The following is a 24439-nucleotide window of genomic DNA, read 5'->3' as shown; positions in this document are numbered from 1 at the left end:
AATTGGAACCTTCTAAAATGGTGTGCTTTGTCCTCTATGAAGTAAATTGCTGAATTTGCTCTTCATTTCACTGCTCCCTCTCCTATCTACTCTTTTTTCACCCCCTGCATACACTTCTCTTATGCCTGATCTCCACTCCCCTTGGGCATGCTGTCCAGCTAGCTGGTCCTCTCCCCACCACTCACGGCTGGTTGATCCAGGCATACTGGTAGCTCTAGTCCCTGAGAACCTCTGTTCCTCTCATTTAGCAGTGGCCCCTCCTCATTCCCAGCTGCACTGATGAGTTTGAACACGTGCTAGCCGCTGGGAAATGATGAACTGTGGAGAACTGTCTGATTTCAAGTGCTCTGCAAATCACAGATTGATACTACTGGCCTAGGAGACTTGCCTAAGCTAGCACAGGGGGCAACTCAGATCTGCTGCCTCCCAGTCTCTTGCTTGTACTAAGAGACAATCCTACACCTGAACTCTTTTCAAAGTCACACTGTGCTGGTGGGAGGCTAGCAGTGCAGCTCCACATTGAGAGCAGGGGACAAGTTGTCTTCTGGTATAACTTGGTTTACCCTCCCTTGAGGTCAAGGCAGCTGCTCTACTTCATGCCAGCTGAGAAACTGACTCTCAGGAGGGCTGGGTGCTTTAGAAGGGGGAGCCTTGCATACATGCTTGCTGTCCTTAAATGGGACAATGATCAGAAAGAAAAGAAGCCCCTTTACAAGGGTTTAGATACCGAGGAGCCCTGAAAACTCTAAATCTCCCTGTAAAAGATCACACTGAGCACTCCGTGGCTCTCCCTGGCCTAGAGATAAAGCTAATCAGCACAATTAGGCTTCTTGGGGCCCAGCCAAACTCCCCACAGGAAGAGCCTGAAACTAAGAATTCACAAAGGCCTCCTTTAGCCTGGTGCCTTATCAGATTTCACCCCAAAGAGAGGGGCTTTGTACAGCCAAAATGCAAACTAGTGACTGGAGGGCTTTTCCCATACCCTCCCTCTGAGGAGCCCTGGGGTCTAAGTGCACCCAACCCCTCCCTCTTAAAGTCTGGGTGCTGGGGAATTAATACACTGCAGCTGGCCCAGCAATCCTTATGCTTAGGGTATGCAGCTGTGCTCATTCCTTCAGGCAGTGCCAGAGTGGGTTAACCCTTTCCCTGCCAATCCACGGGCAGGGTCTGGACATGCCGCTGCAGTTACAGTGGGGACATGTGCCAGCTATTTGGACGGATTATGCCATTAAAGCACAGTCCTGTGGCAGGGGATGTGGGGGGGGGCACACTGCAAGGGGGAGCCTTTGCAGGCTAGAATTCCTCCTGGTCCCTGGACAGCAGTTCCACCAGCCTTTGACAGGGGCAGAATGCATGTTCTAGGATGCCATATCTCTGCTGGCAGGTGCATGGATAAGAGGGCAGGAGACATTGTGCCACCTTTATCCTGGCCCTCCCCACATGCACCACAGCCCAGCACACTACCTGCATTATCTAGTCACCCTATCCCTGTCCCCTGAAGGGGGGTACCAGGGAGGAAGGGAGGGGACAGGAAAGTTCCTTCCCCACATTGGGAACCTACACAGGACCAGAGACAACCTGGCCCCGTGTATATAACAGTATCACCATTGGACTATAAGTGGCAACTCGGGCAGCTGCTACCATGGCAAAACAAACTCAAGAACAAGAAGTGTTTTGAGGGAGAAGGAGAGAGTGGTTCCTCCCATCAGGTTTCAGGGCAGATCTCAGCTCCTCAGCAAGCCTTTTAGCAGATGGGGGATTTTACTCTGCAGGCAGGATTTACCTCCGCATCCCAGACCAGGCTGTGTAGCCCAGGAAAGTTATGTTTTGTTTTCTAATGCAGGTGAACAGCTTCTCTATCAGATCCCCAACAACAAGGTCCTCACTACTAAGATTGGCCTTTTGAGCAACCTGCGGGAGTATGAGCGGGTGATGAACAAGATCAGCAAGAACTTGAATGCCAAGTAAGGACTGCACATCCCTTTGGGCATTACACCAGAATATAGAAACCTGTGCCACTTGGGAGAGATACCATATAAAGGAGAAGTTGGACAGATGGTCACCTTGTTGATGGGATGAGAAATCATCTGGTAGAGATAGGCTTGTAAGACTCATCCTGGAAATCCTTGGTTTCGCCACCCTGTGACTAAAACTGATCTCTGATTAAGCCCTGATGAAACTCCACCCTCTTCATTGATCTTAGAACTTTTCAGAATCATTAAGCTAGCCAACCAATCCTGTTTGTACAGCTCCACTGATGATGGACAAAACAAAGATTGTTTTAAAAAGCCATCGTGTGCCACTATATTTAACTTTGACTTCACTACGTGTCACACTGACTCATGCAAAGTCTCATATCAAGTAACCCAGCATGGTACAGCACAATCAGCTCTGGGGACACCAATCTTTCTCTTCTTTTCTAAAGTCTTGTATGCTCTTCTTTCTTCTCCTCCATCCACTCATCTTTTGGCCTTATGTTTTGATCCAAAGCCCATTGTGAGTTAATGGAAGTCTTTCCACTGATTTCAGTGGATTCTGGACCATGTCCTGGGTGGCTGATCAGAGTAAAGTAGCTTTTCTCCTGTACTCAGCTGTAATTAAGTTCAATGGTCCATGTTTTCTGCTTCAACCTTCTAAAGATCTTAGTCTTCACTTCAAATGATCTAAGCTTACGTGGATGCTGAGTGCTACATTTTTAGTAGGCTTTAACCTGGTGCATAGTTTTGGGGGGTTCAGTTTTGCTCCTCCAACTAACTGTGTCTGCATTTTTGTCTCTTCACTGGCATTAATATTGGGCTGTAGTCACCCTCCTATTCTGGGAGGTAAATCTCTTTTGTTATTTTGAGTATGAAACAAGAGGTATAAAAGCCATAGCAGAGGGTGGGGGGGTTATTTTATTTTATTTTTTGAGCCTTGAAGGAGTGAATTATAAAAATGAATACATCTTTTATCTATACCTGGGACTGTAGAACTACCTGATCCCCAAAGGTGCCAGTTGTAATGAATCCCCCCATGAAAGATGAGATGGGAGCTTCCGAAGCTCTAGAGCATTTTGTAAATATCAGATACAGCACATTACCACCTCTGCTGCAGTGTTATCTGTACTGCAAAGAACCTCTGCCATGCTTACCTGAGGCCCTGTCTGGCAGTTTGCAGCAAACCTAGTGTGTAAAGGACATCATCAAGGCCAACAGAAATTCTGTAGAGCTTAAGGAAACATTTGGCCATATCTTAGCATATATTCTCCAGCATTCCCTCCTGGGACTTCTTCCATTATTCAGATTTGGAGGAGAAGCTCTATTTTTGCCCAAATCCTTGTCTACCTCTGATAAATAGTCAATATTGATTTACAAGCTGCTGCATGTCCCAAAGTCTTGAAGAGCTTGATGCAATATTACTAGGGATGGGCTCGAGACCCAGAAGTCAGATCCAGATTTGAACTTTCCCAAAAATTGGAGTCTGGGGTTGAGAGTCAGGCTCGCTTCTAGAGGTGATCAAGAAAATAATTATTATTGTGTGAGTAAAAAGCCTTCCCCAATGGAAATAAAAGAGTTCAGGGGATGAGACAAGGAAAAAAATCCATAACCCAAGTCTACAGTAAGATGTGCCCCCACCTCTTGTCTGATGAGAACTCAAAAAGGGCTGTATGGCTCAGGAAAGGTTTTTTGGTTTATGGTCGGTTCTCCCACAGGATACTGAAGATGGAAGACTTCTTCCCAGAATCCTTTCGGCTGGACATAAAAGATGAGAGAGAAGCCTTCTTTGAACTTTACAAAGGTGACTAGTCTTTGCACGTTAGTGGCCAATGATGAGGTCAAGTGTTGTGGGAGAAACATTTTGTAGATGGCTTAGTGATCCCAAAGTAATTATGAAAAAGCAAACAATAAATGAGGGAGTTCCCTGCCCCCCTTTACTCCCCAGTACCTGCCCACTTCTTCAAGTACCCCAGAAATCCCTGGCGTTTTAGCAAGGTGCCTTTGGCTTCTCTGACCTGCCCAAGAATCAGTCACGCTACAGCTCCCAGCAGTCATTTCAGCCTCTCTTCTGGAATATCACTAGGGCTAGAGAGTGAACAGTAAATGTCCTGAATCTTCATGAATATCAGCAACATGTGGCAGGTTTCTAAGGTGCCACAAGTACTCCTGTTCTTTTTGCAACATGTGGGATATTCATCCAGACCCGAATACTGCTGACAAGTGGGCTACTCAGAGAATGTGACTCACTTGACCCCAGTTTCTCTGACACATAGCCCAGATATGCCCCTTCGACATTCAGATTGTTTTGATTGGCCCAGAAGTTCCCCACCCCACTGTCTCTAGCGATCTGTCAGCTGCCTTATAGGTACCTTCTTGCAAACATCCCCTCCTCCAAGCTATCCAAACACTGGAGACAGAGTCTTGCCTTGGGCAGTGTCAGACAGAGGCTCCCGCCAAGTTTCTCCCTTCTGCTGTTCCCTTGGCCATCATCACTAGACATTATCACCAGCACTTTTGTTTGTCCGCTCGCTTCTCTAACACACCAGCAAAGGCATCCCGGAGGCCGGCTGCAAATGCACTTGAAGGCCCCATCATTCTGGAGGTGGAATCAAAGTCCAGTCTCCAAAGCTAATGAAGTAGGGAGGAAACTGGTACAGCTGAACAAAGCCTTCCCAGCTGATCGCAGTGCCATTTCCTCAACATTCTCAGCTGCTGCACACCCAGCAGACAGTACTGAATTAGGGACTTGAACTCAAACCCCTGTAGAGGAAGCGATTACCTGCCCTCAGGCTGCCCCAATGTAACCTCAAAGTAGCTAATGTATCTTGCCACTGAGCTATTATGGTAGAGCTGAGACCAGCCGGCAAAACCCAGCTCTAGTTCTTAAATGACACCAAAGCTTGGGAATGTGCAGATCTTATGTTAGCCCCAGGCCCTTCTTTATTTGCATGATATGATATTTAAAAACATATTCAAACGAGCATGTTACAGTGCCCATTCATTCAACATGTTGGTGTCTCAGGATAACATGGGATAGGGAATGTACAGTATCCATAACTATGCTGTAATCTAATAGACTCCTTCTTGTCTGCAGACAAACAGATTTGGATCTGCAAACCCACCTGCTCCAATCAAGGGCGAGGAATTTTCCTGCTTAAAAATCAAGCAGATGTCAACTCGCTTCAGGCCAAACTCCAGAGCATTGAGGAAGATCCTCTGTACAAGAAGATGCTGTACAAAGCTCCTCAGGCAAGAATAGTGCAAAGGTAGAGAATGCAGCAGGCGGGCACTCCATTGCATCCATTTGCAGTCCAGCTATTGCTGGTGACAAAGGAGAAGAAGGGTGTTCCCATGATGTTGGTTCAGAACTGCAAGCTGAAAGAGATGGGTTCCCCTCCTGAATCTGCCACAGACATGCTCTGTCAGCTTGGGTATATTGCTTTGCTTCACGTCACTTCTCTTGGCCAAATCCAGAGCCCCTTGCTCATTTCCCGCTCAGACCTTTGTAAGGGAAACTCCCTCTGACCTCAGCTTAGAAACTGAAAAAGAACTGGGTCTGGCACTCTCCGCCCCTGTGTCATCCAGTCCCCTGAAGGTTAATGTTTCTGAGAGCGTCTGCCTGAGCTCTGACATGTTTGAGATCACCTCTATGGGCCTGATCCAGTGCTCCAAGAATTCAGTGGAAAGGTGCCAGCTGACCTCCGTGGGCACTCAGTCAGGCCTTAACGACTTGAATTTCTTCATAGCTGCTTGATGGCTTGCACCATCTCTTCTCAGTGGCCTAGGACTCACTGAGCTTTGTGGGTAGAGGGCTATTTCTCAGCTGAGCCTGTTTCAACACCTCCATGTCTGACATTTGGAGATAGATCATCACCATCAAACAGGAGATTTGAGATGATCTCTATCTGACAATATAAGAATCACTTCCAAAGGCCAAATGCTATAGCTTCATACATGACAAAAGTCTTGTATAGAGCCATTTGAATTAGGTATTATCCCAGCTTGTTACACCATGCCAAGATTTCACACACCATACAGCTGCAGCATCTGTGCCACCCATTCTATGCCTCCTATATATCTGTTGTAGACTGCCTGGGTAGCTGTGAGCTTCTTGACCTCAAACAGGAACTGCTATTGTAGATACTCATGGCTGGTAGTCAAAAGAGACACGTGCTTTCTTTGTAAGAACTTCACAGCTAACTATATTTTTTAAGCCGAAGCCCAGAGAGTCTCTGGCTACCAAATGTTATTGCTGTTTCCTTCTGATATCTCTGCAAGTATCATACTCCAGGGCACTGCAATAACACCATAAAGCTTTCTTTTGTCTTGCATCTCTCTTATCAGCTGCATCCCAGAATGCTTTGCAGAATTGACTAACAGCCGTGGCAGAAGGAGAGTGAAGTTAGATTAGTAGAAGCAAGGGGGAAAGTTTTCAGCTGAGATTTGAAAAGCCCTGGCAAGCTGATGAGGTGGACAGGTGCAAGAAGGAATACAAAGCAGGAGAAAGCTCTTCCCCGGTCTCTGTGTAGGGACATAAGGAATAAGGACGTGAATAAAGAGATCCCAGTCCACTAGCTGCCCACATACAAACAGCAGCCACCTTTCAGCAAGGTGTGAGTTAGATTTCAAACTATCAGTACAGTGAATCCCATATAAGAGGCCCTTCCTTAGTAATCTCCCATTCTAAGGCACGGCTCCAAACTGTCCCCAGAAATAAAGGGTGGAGGGTGTTTCAAAAGGACTCAGCATTGGCTTAGCACCTATGTTCCCACAGAAGTCAACGAGAGTCATTTTAATAGGAGCAGAAACAAAGCCAACCCTGAGACCCTGTGAAAATCCACACCCATAATACACAACTCAGTCCCCTCTTTATTAGACACATCCATATCCAACCAATATTTGTTGGTCCCTTGAGTGGTCACATAAGACAAGGTTCATTCCATTTTGCTGATGGTGCTCGAGAATTACTGTTATTATTATTAATTATTTGCATTACCATAGTTCTTATGAGCCCAAGTCTTGACCCTGGACTCCATTGTGCTAGGCACGGTACGAACACAGAACAAAATATGATCCCTGCCACAAAGAATCCAGAATGGGCATGTGCCCAGACGGATCCAGATAAGAGTTCTTCACTGCATCATCTTTCTACTGACTCACCCTGTGTCCTTCAGCAACTCACGAAGCTGCTCTCAGTTCCCCATCTTTGAAATAAGGATAGGAAATACTCAGCTCCCAAGTGAGAGCTGGGTCGATTAATTCATTGATTTTTCTAAAGTGCCTTGAGCTTTGTGAATGAGATGCACTACAGAGGTGCAAAGTATTGTCATTGTTTGTATAATGAGCTGCAAGTCACAGACACCCTTCCTGGCTTTCATGGGACAGCCTGGATTCTAAGTGGTTGTTTGGTCCAGTAATCCTGAAGCTAGGCTTCCAGGGCACTTCAGGCATCCCAGTGAGGAATACTACATTATCATGACATAATATAGTGTGATCAAGGTGTGACATGCGATATACTAAGGGCATGACAACTTTATCATAATGTGACATTAGCGTGTTCCATCATGGTGATGTTTGCATCACCCCACCATGCTACTGGGTCACAACTCAAATATTCTGATATTACAGCTTAGCAATTTTATCCCAGAAAGTCGAGAACACAAAACTCCAACCTTCCCAGCCAACTCAAGCAATTAGTCCATTTTATCTTTGTCAGACTATTATGATAAACCTCTCTATAAGGAAGGCATTAGCTGGCCTAGTTGGGATGGACAGGAGAGGGCAAGTCTGAACTACCAGCCCTTCTGTGGTAGGCCAGGCATGTGTATGTAGTGGCTGGCACATAGAAGCAGAGGAATTGATAGCCTGGATAAATCCAAGGTCCATTTGTCCGGTATCCTGTTTCCAACAGTGACCAATATCACATGATTCAGAGGAAGCTGTAAGAACAATTCTATGATTCTAATTATAAAATAGCACATGTGGGGTAATCTGCCCCCTACATTAGGTCTCATCCTCATAGACTTTAAGGCCAGAAGGGACCATCATGATCATCTAGTCTGACCTCCTGGACATCTCAGATCACAGAACCTCACCCATCCTCTTCTGTAACAGACCTATGACTTCTGGTTCCGTTACTGAAGTCCTCAAATCTTGATTTAAAGACTTCAAGTTACAGAGGACCCACTATTTCAATCTCTTTCAAACCATTGCCCAGTGCTGCAGAGAAAGGTCCTTTGCCAACCTGACCTGAGGGAAAATTCTTTCCCAACCCCAAATCCTGATCTCCAATAGCGAGAGACTGGCTTAAGAATGAGGTGTATCATCCCGTCCAAAAATGATGTTAGTTTTAACGGTTAGAACTGTGGGTATCCTTGTTATCCACGTAAATGTCCATTCCCCTTTGGTGAGAAGGGACGGCGTAGTGTTCCTAAATGATCTCACTCCGTCGATGGCCGTGTGTGATGGGTTCTTTGTATACAAATACAAACTCTGTATATTCTCCAGTAAATATTAGTCACTCTTTAATTCCCTCCCACCCTACAAATGTGGCATAAGCTTTTATTCATTTAGTGTTCAAATGCTCAGCTTCTCTTCCTGCCATTTCACTTTGTGTCCTAACAGTGCCCTCTGCTGTCAGTGTCCACAAAGAAATGTTAGTTTAGACCATAAGATGAATGAGTTTGTTTTATCATGTGTAATGAGACTATAGAGTTTTTAAACCAACTAGAAAACTCAGCATGAACTGGAGAGTTGTGCTGCCAGTGGGGATGGGGAAGGCGAGCTGATTTATCTGGACATGTCAAGAAATTTAATCTTTCACTTTCTACATTCTGCAATGTGTCCCTTGTTTTCAGGCAGGCAGAAAAAAAACTCTTCAGTATGACAAGCTGCCCAAAATTCCCCTTCTGGGAACTGCCCCAAGTCCGACAGCAGAAGGCGGGGGGCGGGGACTAGCCTGTTATTCTGGCTATATTAATTCCATTGAGCAGCTGATTCAGTGGTCTGTCCTGAATATAATTCATAGATTTCATGGCCAGAAGGGACAATTGTCTAGTCTGCCCTCCTCTATAGCACAAGCCATAGAACTTCTCCAAAAGAATGCCTAGAGAAGATTATATAGAAAAAACATCCCAGCTTGATTTAAAAATTCCAGCAATGCTGAATCCATCACAACCTTTGATGAATTGTTCCAACAGTTAATTATTCTCACTGTTAAAAATGTATGTCTTATTTCCAGTTTAAATCTGCAATCAAGTCACCCTGTAACTTTCTTCTCTGTTAAGCTAAAAAGACTGAGCTTTTGGAGTCTATCACTATAAGGCAGATTTTCTAGTCCTTTAATCATTCTCAGGGTTCTTCTCTGAACCCTGTCCAATGGGAGTTAGACATGTAAATACTTTATTGAATCTGGGCCATAGTTTTTAATGGGACAGCATCTCTCAAAATTTGTCCCAGGGTAGCTATAATGTTACTGTAACTTAGTTATTTGAGTAACTCAGTGAGAGCTAGAGTTTGTAGCAGCACGGCCACTTCCATGGTGGGACTGAATTGTGACATCCCTATCAACGGATGTTAATGTCAATAAAAGCCATCAGAGCTTGGAGACATGAATAGGATAAGAGTTGATTTGTTGTCCGTTATGGAAAATGACTTTCTATAATTGCCCCCATCACTTTTTTAACCAACCTGCTCTATTTACAAGTTAAGAGATGGGTGTTTTTCTAACTGCCTACCTTGCAAATGCAACCTCACAGATAAAAGTCTAGAGGGTTTCTTCCTAGCTCAAACCTGGTCAGCCTATTTGGCAGTCCAGTTGATGACACACAAGCTAGAAAAGAATCCATGTCACTCACACTGTGGCGGCTCAACACAGTTGACAGATGCTAAAGTGCTAATATATTGTAGTGAGTAAAGTCAGCGGCTGCGATATGACACTGATTGCACAAGCAAGCCATAGATCTGATGAGTGGAATGATGCTGCTTTCACACGGTTGCTTTTCAGAGCAGAACTACACTTTAGAGGACAGAGAGAAAGAAGGTGAATGAGGTAGTATGTTTTATAGAACCAACTTCTGTTGGTCGAAAGCTTGTCTCGCTCGTCAACAGAAATTCATCCAATTAAAGATATTACCCCACCCACCTTGTCTCTTAAATATCCTGGGGCTGACATGGCTACAACTGCTCTGAATACTTTAAGGGGCATTGTTGTTTACACACAGAGGGACCTGCATGTGCACTCCTCACTCAAAGCACTCTCCCATTTGACTCCACTGGGAGTTTTGCCTGAGCACAGATGACTGGATCAGGCCCAAATGCCAACAGAAGTGAGGGGAAGGGAAATATAGGACAAGAAAGTAGCAGTTTAGTGGATCGTTTGGTTTTGTTCATCAGCTTTCAGCTTCTGTTAAACTTAATCTTTTTGGGTAGTCTCTCAGTCCCATTGACCTAAAGCCGTACTTATGGAGTAAAGTGATCAGAGGCTGATCCTATGTCAACTGAAATCCACGGCAATACTCCTAGTGACTTCCAAGGGCACAGGAGTGAGCTGTTAGCTCCCCATGCTACAGCCCTTCATGCCTTTTCTTGATGTCACATCTTGCACTCTCTCTGGCAGGTATATCCAAAAGCCTCTGCTCCTAGAGGGGAAGAAGTTTGATGTCCGTTCTTATCTCCTCATTGCCTGCACGGTGCCTTATGTATTATTTTTCGGCCATGGCTATGTCCGACTTACCTGCACCCACTACGATGCCACTTCCGATGACCTCACTGCTCATCTGACCAATCAGGTAAACTGAAACTAAATCCATCTATCCACCCTGTGTGATCTGATTGGATGGTGCCAGGAGGTCCCCTTTGTGCCCATAGTCTGGTAAAATGATGGACTAGAGGTGTCACTATTAGCAAGTGAGAAAGTTGATTTAGGTGCCTGCTGGGAGGAAGTTCTGACAGAGACGGGACTCCCAAAAACAAAAGGCGAGAGGCTGCCAATGTGGTTCATACATATGTGACCCTAACACTTTGGTTGGTATCGGAGTGATTGGATCAGGATCACAAATGCATTATGGCCAAATGGACAGGGTACTGGATTTGGATTCTGTTCTCTGCCACTGATCTGCTGCGTGATCTTAGGTGAGACAGTTCCTCTCTCTGGGTCTCTTTTCCCTTAGTCTGTCTTGGGTATGTAGATCATAAGCTCTTTGGGACAGGGACAATATGTCCCTTGCCCTATATGGGGCCTTGATGGCTGGTGCTACCATAATTCAAATAAATAATAATCATGCAGCATGCAAAAGTATCTTTAATAAAGCATGTCTGGCTAGCTCTTGGAATTAAACCTTGATCTTTGCCAGCTTTGCTACCTCCCAGTGAGATCCATGCACTGGGCTCTGTTATCTGCCAAACGTCCATCTCACCCTCTCTCCTGCTAATAACAACCCCTAAGAGGGGCAGAAGCTTCCTGTGAATGGAGAGGCAGAGGGATAGGAGGGGGAACAAGACAAGCTATTGGGACTTTCAGGGGAGGGGAGGGATTGGATCCGGCTGTGAAGGGGCATCCTGGTAGGTCTTATGGCCATTCCCATGGCATTTCGATAGCAGCTGTTGCCCAGTGCCCGATGACTGGCATCCTGACCTCTGCCCAGGTTTTGGTGCCTCTCCTGTCCCCCACGTGCCATGTGGTTGGTGCACTTACTCCTGCCCCTCCGGCAGGATGGGTGTCTGTGCCAGGACCCACAGCAGCTAGAAGGCAGGACCCAGGCTGGGCCAGGGAGTCCTACTTGCTCCCCGGTGGCTGGCCCAGTCTCACATGATGCGGTGGCTGCTCCAGTCCCTCCTTCAGGTCCTGCTGTCCTCACTTCCCTCCCATGCACATGGGGCCAGAATGCAGCTGAATGGTGCTCAAACCCCCACAATGTATTTTGGGGGTGCAAATCAGAGGATGGGTTGGGAGATGGAGACATTGATCTGCCACCCCCAATATTTCCACACACACACCTGCCCACCTGCCCCAGTTCCACAGCCCCTGGCAATCCCACTGCTCAACATATGCCAAGCAGGTGACCAAGTCTGCTGGAGGTTTTGCTTCACACGAGGCCCACAACAGCAAGGGCTGACCCTGGCGGTAGAGAGTAAACGGGCACTTAGGAAAGAAACCACGGGGAAGAAAATCATTTTGCCTGTAATGCATTTGCTCCCTCCCGAGGAATGGTGTGTTCCGAAGAGCCAGGCAGGGAGATCTCCCAGGCTCGCCCACTTTGGTTCTTGCAGGAGTTTTATTCTTATTGCAGAAGGGTAGCTCAGAACACGGATTATAGCCACTTTCTGCAATATGCGCTATTATCAACTTGTTTTCCTGGAACAGAGTTGTTTGCTCAACTCGAGGGCTGTGCACAGGGGATTTCAAGTGCTCAGGTGAGACCCTCTGGCACAACTGACATCAAACAAGGGACAGCTGTTTATTAGCAGAGCATAAATTACCTAGAAACCTGTCGGGAAGAGGGGGGAAGGTAACTCGCTTGAGCAGCTGGCACCATGTAGGACTTTTTTTCAAATGACACGTGATCCCGTTCGTGTTGTCCTGCCTCCCGCACGCCAGGAAGCCAGCCATTTTTCTTTCGTATGTTGCAAATGTCAAGCAAAATCATTTTCCACAGAGCACCACTACGAAAACTCCCTGCAGCTGGATAACGAGGTAGCTTGCTCCTCTTGCTGCAGTGAACTTTGCTTCGCTAAACACCAGCCCTGTTTGGGGTTAAATGCACAATCAGATGACACAGAAAGTGTAGAATCAAAACTTTGTTCCAAATGTATTTATTTGTAAATCTACACAGAACCTATGACGAATTTGGGATCCAGTTTCAATGATGAATTAATTATTATTATTAATGTACGTGTTGCTGTGTTACCCTAGCACCTAGGAGCCCCAGTCATGGATAGGACCCTACAGTGCCAGGAGCTGTACAAACTCAGAACCAAAAGCGAGTCCCTCCCTCAAAGAGTTTACAGTCTATGTCTGGGCCAAATTCATATCTGATTTTGGTCCATTGAAATACATGAACCAACGTCAGCACGTTTGATCCACTTTGTTTGCAGATGGCCTCAAACCAAAACCCTGATTCATGTTTGAAATTCTGGCCCAGATTCCAGTTTTGCGGCTGGTGCCTGTCTTAGTTTGGCATTTTACCTTCATCTAATCCCAGCTAAGGATACATCTGCGGGAGCCGAGGTCTTGCACTGAGGACAAACACTCTCTTTCTTCCACTCCACCTCATCAATACACCCCTGCCAGCCATTCAGTGGCTTTCCGTCCCAGGAGTCAGGCAACAGCGCCGGGCTGATCTTGTTTCCCAAGCAAGCACGAGGGAATCTGAAACTGGATCATGACACCTTGGAAGAAAAGCTGCTGTTGTGGCTGTTTCCATGGCCAACCCTGTTTTTTTATAAAAGCTTTGCCGTGTTTTATAAACCATCTGTTAAAGGTTTTCTCAGCTCAAATCAAATTTGTAGTTATTGGGCCAGACCCTTGGCTGGTGTAAATCAGTGCACCCCATTGAAATGAATGGAGCGCCATTGATTTACACCAACTGAGGATTTGTCCCATTATTTTTTACAAACTTGTCTTTTTCCTTTGACAAGATGAAGTTTGTTCCGTCCTTGTGAGGAGCTGCTGCAGGTGCTCAGCACCTCACAGGATCAAGCCCTTTGTTTTCAGAGGGCACACGCTGGCAGGCGCCAGTCTGCACTTATCTTATGAAGACAGGTGAGTGTGGGAAGACAAACGACCCCTCTGCTGACACATCATGGGGATCAACAAGTGCTAGGCCTCATTTGCCTCTTGTGCCGCCCAGGGGACAGTGGATTAAGCTGAAACCAGGGTGAGACGCACAGCAGACAGCTCCACTAATCAGAAGTTTTGCAGCTTAGCAGCGATTGCATGGCAGATAAGTTTGCAATCCTGCCCAGCTGTTGCATAAGGAGAGGGGATTTATCTCTCACTGGCCGATGCAAACACCTAGGGCTTGATAAGGCTCCACCTTACCCAAGGATTAATGATACAGCGGAAATGAGACTCCCTCTCCCTGGTTTCCTCTGGAGATACACAAGTGCATATTTCCCAGCGCTTTCTCGCCAGCAGAGAGAGAGAGATGCTCTCTGGAAGTGGGTTTATTCCTGGTCATGTGGAGGAGTGTTACACTGGGCCAGGAGCATGGTGAGCTGCGGGCTCGGTGCTCACAAAGAGAAATGTCTTTTTAAAACGGACACTGCTGCTGCTGCTTTAACACAGTTGCTGGGTGATGGGGTCTGCTGTAAGCATGCATCACAGGCTGCCTGCCCTCAGCTGGTATTGTTTAGGCAGCAGCCAGGGGAGGGGAAGGAAAAAAGGATAATATAGCGCAGGGGCGTATGGGACTCCCAGGCCCAGGGTCTGATTCTCAGTGACTCCATTCCAGGACTTGGGGAGGGAGGTTAATGTAGTTTAAGCCACCTTTGGAGCATTCACTCTATTCTGGGGCCATACAGGGGCCTGCCCCCCAGGAGGCTGTTTCTTGTGGCTCAGCATGGGTCCTCGGGAAGCTGAGAATAGCGACAGTACAGTGCCATGTTCCCAGCAGGCCTCCAATCCACCCTTAGGCCCGGGGCTGCAAGCAGGGCTGGAGTAGAGCATTGGGAGGGCTGGGGAGAGGCTTGTGCAGCGAGTGTTCTCAGGGCTGTTTTTGCCCACTCCAAGCAGCATCACGGGGCCTTAATGCAACTGAATATCAGGCCTCTTGACTCTGTTCCCAGCTCTGTCACTGACTCGCTGTGTCTCCTTGGCCAAATCACATCACCTCCAGGCTGGGAAGCAAATGGACTTTCAGGCTTGGCTATGTGGCACTTTCTAGCAGGTCCTGTCTGCACTGTGACCGCTAGGTAGGACACAGGGTGTGCTCAGACTATCTTCGTGTCCACACTGCACCCCTAGTTCTGATTGCATTCTGGCTGCCTGAAACTTGTGCATCAAGGGATCGATCCTTTGAGGCACTGAGCGCCCTTAACGTCCACTGACTTCAGTGGACATTGAGGGCACTCAGCACCTCACAGGAAGACTTAGTAACATCCTGCAGGATCAAGCTCTAGACTTCAGGTCTCATCTCACCCACCTCATATTTCCCTGGGTGTTAGCAAACTCACTCATCTTAGCAATTCAAAGGAACAACCTGCACCCTGACTCCCAAGAGGCCATTGGGAATTGTGAGTATTCAGCACCTTCCTGAGCAGGGTCCCAAAGCAAAACAAGTCTAGATCTTCCTGCCAGGAGTTCTGACATGGAACCAGAACCCTAAAGCCTTCCAAGCTAAACCCTCTGAGCAAGGGTGCTTGGAAAGAACAGACTGCCCACAAATCTCAGCCTGTAGCCTTCCTTCTACAGTGCTGACTTGGGTCCACTTGTTTTCCCATCTCTTGGGCCAGATGGCAACTCAGAATATGGCTTGAATCTGGTTCCTTTACAACTATTCCTCTCTTCCCCTCCCCATTCCTCACGGCAGAGAGAGGGAAATCTTAACTCACCATCCCTTTGCTTTCTCCATCCCCCCTTTCCCCTCCAGTACATGCAGAAGAAAAACCCCCTGTATAGTCAGCTGAAGGAGGAGACGGTGTGGAGGATGGAGCGCTTTAACAGCTACGTTAATGATAAATTCAGGCAAGCCAAGGGCCTCCCCAAGGACTGGGTCTTCACCGTGTTCACTGTGAGTGTTCAGGGAGCCCGAGTGAATGCGCGGCTTTAATTAGGATTCCTGGAACAGGAGGGAGGGCAAATCTGTTTGCTCCTCAGGTGCCCGAGAGGAAACAGAGGTGCATCAAGTGAGGAGAAGGTATTGGCAGCACCATAGTAACCGTTTACCAGCAGATGCTGAATGCGGCAGCATTTTACTGTTAAAAACCACCCTAAAAATATGCATCAAAAAAGACTGGAGTCTTTCGTCTTGTTCGTGTCAATGTAGATTTTATTTTTACATCACACTTTGAGGTGACGTGTCATGAAAGAGGGTAATGGGCAGCAATTACCTGAAAGAGTGCTCTAGTGTTGTCCAGGCTTTCAATCCAATGCCATGGTACTACCATGACAACTCAAGGGGCGTCAACGAGATGTGCAGATTGACAGGACTCAAGCCGAAGTGTGACTACACTTTTGAAGGCCTTTGTATAAGTCTGTTCATTTATGGCCGGATCCCTTCACATACACGCTGTTCTTGCAGTGGGACTCATAGACTCAGACTTTAAGGTCAGAAGGGACCATTATGATCTTCTAGTCTGACCTCCTGCGCAATGCAGGCCATAGAATCTCACCCACCCACTCCTGTAACAAACCCCTGACCTATGTCTGAGATATTGAAGTCCTCAGCTTGTGGTTTAAAGACCTCAGGTGCAGAGGATCCTCCAGACTATGGCTGGATAACCCCTCCTGTCATGAAGAGTGGAGCAGACTTAAAAGGCTTGATTTCCACCCTGCACTCCCATCTTGCACAGTCCGAGAGGGGAAGGAAGTTAGGGACGGAGTGTCTGGGGCCATTGGTGAGACCCGAATGGTGCAATAAGGTTCCACACAGCTTGAAACATACGCTGTGGATGGAAATAAAGGGAGCAGAGCTCAGAAAGGACAAGGGCTGTTAAGCTTTGTTGTGGTTCCGCTGCTGTTTAAAACGACACCCAAAGGAAATTAAATGCTAAAAACATTAAGAGAACATTAAGTTTTTCACCCAAAACCTTAGGGAACCAGCTAGGAAGCAATGCAGGCTACGTTTGCCAAACGTTTCACTGCCGTTCTGAAACCTTTCCACCAGCCTGGGCTTGGGTTATTGGACAGAAACCATAAAATACAATCATTTCAACTCAAAACCAAGCAAAACCTGGCAGCAGCTGCTCCATTTTGCCCTATGTTTTTGGTTTCTTGAACACAAAACTCAGGGAGTCTGTGACTCGTCAATTGCCACATTTGCCCCCAAGTCTGGTTGTCACTTTTAAAAGAGTAAATGAAGAAGTATTTCCAGGAAGTTGGTAAACACTCGTTCTGAGTGAGGCGCCAGGCTCAGTTCCATGGTGCAGGCAATGTGATAGCACCATGGAGTAGTAGGTTCAAAAGCAGCCCCCAAAGAGGAAGTCAGAGAGATGGGTGAAGGTCGCACATTATGCAAGGACCCCTGTTATCCAGTAAGCAGTATTTGGCCTCAAGCTTCCAACCAGAGAAGGAGCACAGGGGGTGGCTGTCTGCTTGAAGAAGGGAAGGCTTGTGAGGAAATGTTGTTCACAAGCCAACAGGGTCTGGGGAGTCTTATGATCTCAGCTGGAATGGCTCCAGGGCTCACCTAATATGAGAAAATCCACACTGGAGATAGTTGGTGTCTCTGGAAATAACACTTAGGTGGGAAAATCCTGCCCTGAGATGTGGGTTTTGTGCCCCATTTCAATGTGATTTGGCTCTCAAATCCTCTCACTTAAAAAACCTATAGAGACAGAGAAGGGGAAAGTTTGCTGGGCCGGTTGGCTGCGTCGTGACTAAGACACTGTGCTCTTGTGTGTTTGGACTGACCTGAAGATGCTGTTATCGTGTGTATTGCAGAAGAGAATGCAGCAAATCATGATGCAGTGCTTCCTGGCTGTCAAGTCCAAGCTGGAATGTAAACTGGGCTACTTTGATCTCATTGGCTGTGATTTCTTGATTGACGAAGACTTTAAGGTATTTAGCCAAATCTTGTTCCCTTTATGCATGCAGCCACTTCTGAGGAGGAAGAAGCCAAATGTTTAACAGCACATAGCAACCCTTTCATAAAAGTTTAGGGTGGGAAGTGAATACTTTATCCAGTTAAAACTGTGATTGGAATTTGGGCAGGAATGTGGATTTAATAGCGAAAAATAGCATGGAATCTTTAGTGACCAGATGCTCCCGGTCTCAATTTTACATCATCTCTGAAAGATGGCGAGCCGGATACTCAGCTTGTATAAATCGATTCATATGCCTTGCATTCGAAGGAGCTATCCTGATTTACACCAGCTGAGTATCTAGCATGGAAACTCCAACAACACAGAGACCCTTTCAAGGCTATCCTGGGGCATTGGCTCATTTTCTGATCAGCAAATCACCAGCAGAACTTTCTAGGTGTTCCTTGTAGGTTTGCCATCCATGTACTGATCCATCCCAACACAACTTAGCTGGTGAGAACTGATAGAATCACAGAATAAAGTGGTAAATTGGGAAGTACAGAGAAAGAAAGAAAGAGAGAAGAGAGGGGAAGGGCCTGGCTATAACCATCACATTGCCTCAAAGCATCAAAGTCCTATAAAACCACCTGGCCTGAAAGCCATCTGGTTCACTTTGCTTTTGTAGACCTGTTGCTAACGCAGAAGCTAACTCAAACGTCTTCCAGCAAACCCTACTACAGAATGGCAGTCATGTATGCAGCACAGGGCACGGTACCCACACAATTGTTTCCTTTGTGCAGGAAATCAATGGCAAGAGAGAGTTAATGGCAAAGACATAGAAACTGGCACATCTCAAATTTCATTGGCAATTGTCTTTTTGCAATGTTGGCATGCAAAGCCCTGGCTGTGTCAACCTGAAATAGAAAGGGAGATCCAATATCACTCTTGTCTGGCAATCCCTCTGTGGTTAATTAAAAGCGTTAGCTCCGCTTCAGTGCAAGCATGGCCCATGGAGACTATTACGTCTCTATGTATTTTGTATATGGACAGATAAACAGATCGATTACTTTAGAATGATTTGATTTATAACCGTGGGGGGGATTTCAGTGCTGAGAAACTGGAGACCCAGCAGTGATGAGCGGGTTTGGACGTCTGTTAAAGTGGGTAAAGTGCGTGAAGAAGGAATTTATGTCTGTATTTGTTTATTGCAGGCACTTCCTTGTTCTCTTGTCCTGTAGGGAGACAATGAACCTGATTCTCCGTTCACGTACACCACTATCAATTAGAAAAAGCTTCCCTGAAGTCAGTGGAAGTACCTTAGGGTAGAACTGGTAGAAGAGAGAGGAGACTCAGGCCCAGTGCCTTTAACCCAGTGTTAATGTCTGTATGAATACCATGGTTGCTGAGGTGATTGTGTAGTTCCTGGCTGGGCTTCCTGTTGTGTAGGGATCTGCACCCATAACACACAATGGGCTTGGTTCTCCCCTTCACCATACACCAGTGACTTCAATGGAGTCTGATTCACATCAGAGTAAATGAGATGCATGAATGTGCTGTGTTCTGCACCAGAGCAGGGGCTCCCCTTCTAAAGGGGCGCGGCTGTGATGTTCATGTTTCTCATTCCCCAAAAACCCACGTGGAAGGGCGTGGCTATAAAACAGGGTGGAGGGACAGGCTGGGTGGCTGCAGGGTTTTATAGTGGCAGGCATCACTTTCGAGTTCTGTTATGTCTTCAGCTCCGGTCCAGGATGAAAGGAATTGAAAGACGTTGCCATCTGATGGATTTCCAGTGGCCTAGATGATACAAACCTTGCGGGGTGGGGGTGTCTTTAGGGCAGTGCAGCATGTCCCCATGGTTGTCAGTCTAAGCCAGGAAACTGAGGGCTGACTGGGTCACATGGCTGCAGCTCTTCTCTCACACCCGGAAATCCCTCCAGAATGAGGAACGTAGGTGTGACGGGGGAAGCTTGCATCAACAATGCTTGTGCTGGAGCTGTGCTGTAGGTACAGGTAGTATCCCCAAGAGCTGTGCATCCAGTACAAAACTCACATAGACACAGTCAAAGGAGTGAATTGATGGGAGGGAAAGTGCTGGTAGAAAGGCTAATTTGAGCTTTTTCCCATCCACGCCCTTCCTTCCTCCTTGTTCCAAATGTCTAGACACCCCTGAATCACTCCCCAGGGGAGCTCCAGGGACCCACATTTGCCTTGCGCAGTCTTGGAAAGGCATTTCTGTCCCTGAGCATGGACTGCAGCACATTGGTTGCAGCATGCATGCAAACAGGGCCCGTGGAAAAGACACACAACCCCTCAGCAGCGCTGACCACAATTGTCTCAGCTGCAAGGAGGAGGGCATGGCGGCGGGGGGAGCGTTTGTTTGGCACAGTTGTTCTGTCTCCTCAAGTAGTTTTGCCAAGACCCAGGGCACAAGACCCAGGGCTTAGAGTGAGTTCATTTAACTGGTCTCCAACCAGGGAAGCAGTTGACAGAGAGGATTTCATCAGCCGGGCAAAAGGGTCGCTCTCCTCAGGGGCTGCTGGGAGGACAGGCCTGTGGATCTTATAGCAGCAATAAAGGGATTCAGCCATGGGAGAGCAGACTCCAGCTCTGCCTGTCAATTTGTGAAAGCCAAACACGTTGAGGATGCAGGGCCAAAATCACCCCTGCTGTGAACAGGTGCAATTCCATTCATTTCAATGGCACTGCTGCCCACTGGCTCCTGAGATCGTTGGGGCCCTGGAGTGGTGTGACAGAGAGAGAGATGGTTCCAGGCCAATTTCAGGAGCTCAAGATAAAACCTGCTTTACCGTTTCCATCTTGGGTGCAGGGGAGAATCTGCCAGCTAACTTGGTGACCTTTGGCAGCACTAATTGGTTCCCTTGTGGGGAGCTCAAGAGAGACTGAAGGCCCCTCTCACTATTCCAGTGTGCTCAGGATTTCAGTCTCATCCACACTGTAACTTGAGACCAGGCCTCTGTAGAATTATTATTAATTGGCTGCAGTGTGGTGATCATGGATCAGGACCCCATCACGGCTAGGTGCTGTACAATCATGGACCAAAAAGATAATCACTGCCCCACCAGGCTCTAGCCTTGGGACCAGACTCAGCACCAGCCCTGCAAAGCTGCTTCTGAGCTGGGGATTCACATGCAAAATAAGTGCAAATCTCTGCCCCCTCCGCCAGCCCCCCAAAGGGGTGAAGGAGTTTGTATCTGAGGTTGCAGCTGTAGTCAGTATCTTCTTAATTAGAAGATTTAGTTATGGAGGCTACATCTTTTAAATGTTACTTTCCTGGCAAGAACGCGTGCTCCAAGGTAATCCACACAGATCACTCTGTGTGTGTTTGGGTGTCTAAGCACATGCATTCCCCCCACCCCCTTCAGGATGTATGCATTGATGGAACCATATTTACTCCACAACTAGTTTCAAAGGTAACACAAGAGATAACACATAACAAGCTGTGGGGGGAGGCAAGAGCAGCAGAATAACCACTACCCACTGTAGCTTTTATAAGGGCTGCCTTTCATTGACAAAGCCACGGGCTAAAAGGCATAACATGGCAGGAGTCATACGTGCCACAGGAAAACTAAACTGCTCTAGGGAGAGTAAATGGCATCACCCAACAGGTATGCCCTGCAGAGACTAGAGAACAGGACTGGAGGAAAACAATGTGGAAACACAGATTCCCTTTTTTATGTCCAGAGAGTAAAAAAGGTAATTTAGTTATTTTATTTTTAAGCATGACCTTTATTTGGTGGTGGGATTTTGCTTCTTCTGCAGTTCATAGTATTAAATTGTTAGCACTTAAACAGCTCTTTAGATCTTCAAGGCACTGTACCAACATTAACTAATGAATCTTCACAACACCCTTCCTAAGCAGGTAAGTTGCAGCTTTCCTATTTTGTACATAAGGAAACAGACACAAAAGTCAGAAAGTTAAACAGAAACATCCCCCTCCTGCCCCCAGCACCCATCCAGGCACCAAAATAAATACTCAGATTTTCAAACAAGCTGAGTACAGTGGGTGCTAGGCCCTTTTGAAAATCTCACCGGAGGTGCCCCAGGGGAGCTGTTGGGGGCCGAGTATGTCTGAACAGCTGACTCTTGTTTAGATGGCTAAATGCAAGCTGAACTTTTTTAAAAATGTGTCCTAGAGAGGCCAAGGGTCTGGAGGCCCCTGAAAATGCAGCTAGGAGTCTAATGGGATTCTCAAGAGCACCTTGCGCGAGCTCACATAGATTTCAATGGGAATAGGGTGACCAGATAGCAACTGTGAAAAAACGAGACAGGAGGTGGGGGTAATAGGCTCCTATATAAGAAAAAGTCCCCAAAAATGGAACTGTCCCTATAAAAACGGGACATCTGGTGACCATAAATGGGAATGAGGCACCTAACTTGCTTAGGTGCATTTGAAAACCCCACTAGGAACCTATTTACATCTTTAGGTACCTAAATCCCTTTGAAAAACTGGCCCTAAATGCGTTGTCCAGAGCCACAAAGAAAATCAGTTTCAGAGAGACTCAGAAGCTCATGAATTCTGGCCAGGCACTCGGGTCCCACCTGGTGTTTCCTGTGAACAAGCTCAGATAAGGCACCGTTAGAACAAAACAAAAGGAGATAATGCAGCTTTCACGCCAGCTCTATGGATCTCAAAGGACTTAAAGCAATGGGACAAATAACTGTGGCCTGGTTTGGAGCTCACTGGCCCTGGCGTAAAGCAGGCGTAATTCCATTGAAGTCAATAGAGTGACACCTGGGATGAGCGAGAACAAACCCATGTATATCATGTGTTGCGATTAGGTGTATCAAACGCAGCCATTATTACATACCCAGTAATAAATTCCATGTGGTCTTGAATATTAGAGTCCCCTGGGAGATGGGCTGCTAAGTAAGACACCAGCACTGTCCCCTATTATTTTCAGACACCCCAAAGAAATCTTTACTTTCCACTTGGCCAGCTGCTACAATTAAGCAGCGCACAAAGGACCACGCCATTTATAGGACGTCACTTCTCGAGGTCGAAATTCTGGGGAAAAGAATCAAACTCTCACCCAAACCTGCATTTCTTCTGAGCCCCAAAGCTCAGCCCCCTGAGGCAGTAGGAGTGGTGGGTGCAGAAGGAACACAGAATCAGGACCATTGGTAGCTGTTAGTGGCAAAGTAACATGGGACAGATTCTAGCCACAGGTGCTCAGATGCTACAATGATGAGAGCTGTATAAGAACCAAACAGAATAGAAAAAAAATTAAGTAATTGATAATCAAAGGTCATTTGTCAAATGCTGACTGTATCCAGTGCTATTTAAAGAATGAAAGAAGGCATGTGCCCAGCCTCGAGGAGCTTGCAGTTTACCCATCCCCCTTCATAGGTTAGAAAGTGAGGAGAGGAAGGATGGCCCAGTGGTTATGGACACAGGAATCTAGGGTTCAATTCACTGATCTGTAGAGGCAGGGGCAGCTCTGTGTTTTTTGCCGCCCAAGCATGGCAGGGAGGCGGCTTTTGGCGGCGCACCTGCGGGACATCTGCTGGTCATTCGGATTCAGTGGCGTGCCTGTGGGAGGTCCCCTGATCATGCGGATTCGGCGGCACGCTTGTGGGAGGTCTGCCAGTGCTGCGGCATTGGCATCCCCTCCGCCGAATTGCCATTGAAGCTGCGGGACCGGCAGACCTCCCGCAGGTACGCCGCCAAAAGCTGCCTGCCTGTCACCCTCACAGGCTGAGAACCACTGACCTATACTGATGGAGGCCATATAAGAGAGGTAGCATGGAGAGCTTTGCTCCTTCTGTTTGTCTGTTTCACTTGAAAGCATGAAAGGCAAACACGACATTAATCCAGACATTTGTAAAGGTTCATCTGTCAGGACAAAATCTTTTGAATTTTGTGTTGGGGGCGCTGAGCAAAGTTTTCAAAAATGGGGAAAAAATATTTGCAAGAAGCTATCCGTGGAGTTTAGGTGCCCTCTAGTGATACCGGTAAACCATTTCCATTTCAGTGAGAGCTGCCTTCGCTTTCATTTCTACTCTTCTGAAGGAGACAATCCACATTTCAAAGCCCTTTTTGTATCTTTTCATTTCCTTAAACAAACTGAGAATTCAGAGTTTTATTTTTCCTCTCAATAAAAGAGGGGGAGAGGTGAAGGGAAAATTACTGCACCAACCCCGCTTAATTCAAGTGATTTATTTCTAGGGGAGAAGGCAGGAACGCTTGTTGAGGAAGACACGCTGGCTGCTTCTAATGATGCGCTCTTTCTCCACAGCATTTCAACATTAGCACACTAGTCAGTCTTAGAACAATTATGTGCATCAGCCCCCTTTTCTGCCTCCCTGCAAACAGCTGAATGCTCTGAGTCTCCCAGCAAGTTCTCAGCGTGAGTTGGAGAACCTGTGCTGGACACAGAGGCTGAACAGAGGGGTTTAGCTCACTGGGCTTAAAATTTGTTGGGATTTTATGGAACCCAGCTGCTTTATTTTGTACAGCTTTGTGTGAGTGTTTGCTCTGGTTTCATCACTGCTGTGTCTCACTTGCACTCTTGGATTTGAAAGAGCCTGACAATTCAAAGGAAACCAAGGTGAATTTAACCCAGACATGCAAAGTCAATGTTTCACGTGGTTTCCAGCTGAAACCAAAACTTGGCCCTAGTTGTGCTCAGAACTCAAGCCCTGGAATCAAGGCCCTGGGTTCATTTGAAACCAGGCCCTCCTGGTGCTTAATCTTGATCTCAGCCTCACTTGGAATCAGGCTTGTCAAAGCTTCTCCCCTAACAATCTGTGTAACTTTGCCA

At 46.9% G+C, this 24439-nt stretch overlaps 1 protein-coding gene across 1 annotated transcript in view; it reads left to right on the top strand.

The window, feature by feature from the left end:
• TTLL10 (tubulin tyrosine ligase like 10) overlaps positions 1–24439 on the top strand; it is a 46636-nt gene that overhangs the window by 19608 nt on the left and 2589 nt on the right. Inside the window, exons 5-10 of the mRNA XM_032779984.2 lie at positions 1844–1964; positions 3692–3777; positions 5071–5242; positions 10594–10765; positions 15566–15706; positions 17578–17694. Of these exons, the coding sequence (XP_032635875.1) occupies positions 1844–1964; positions 3692–3777; positions 5071–5242; positions 10594–10765; positions 15566–15706; positions 17578–17694 (809 nt within the window). The remainder of the gene's footprint in view (positions 1–1843; positions 1965–3691; positions 3778–5070; positions 5243–10593; positions 10766–15565; positions 15707–17577; positions 17695–24439) is intronic.

Source organism: Chelonoidis abingdonii, chromosome 23, assembly GCF_003597395.2.
Source record: "Chelonoidis abingdonii isolate Lonesome George chromosome 23, CheloAbing_2.0, whole genome shotgun sequence".
Classification (NCBI taxonomy): domain Eukaryota; kingdom Metazoa; phylum Chordata; order Testudines; family Testudinidae; genus Chelonoidis; species Chelonoidis abingdonii.
This window is presented reverse-complemented; position numbering and strand designations above follow the sequence as displayed.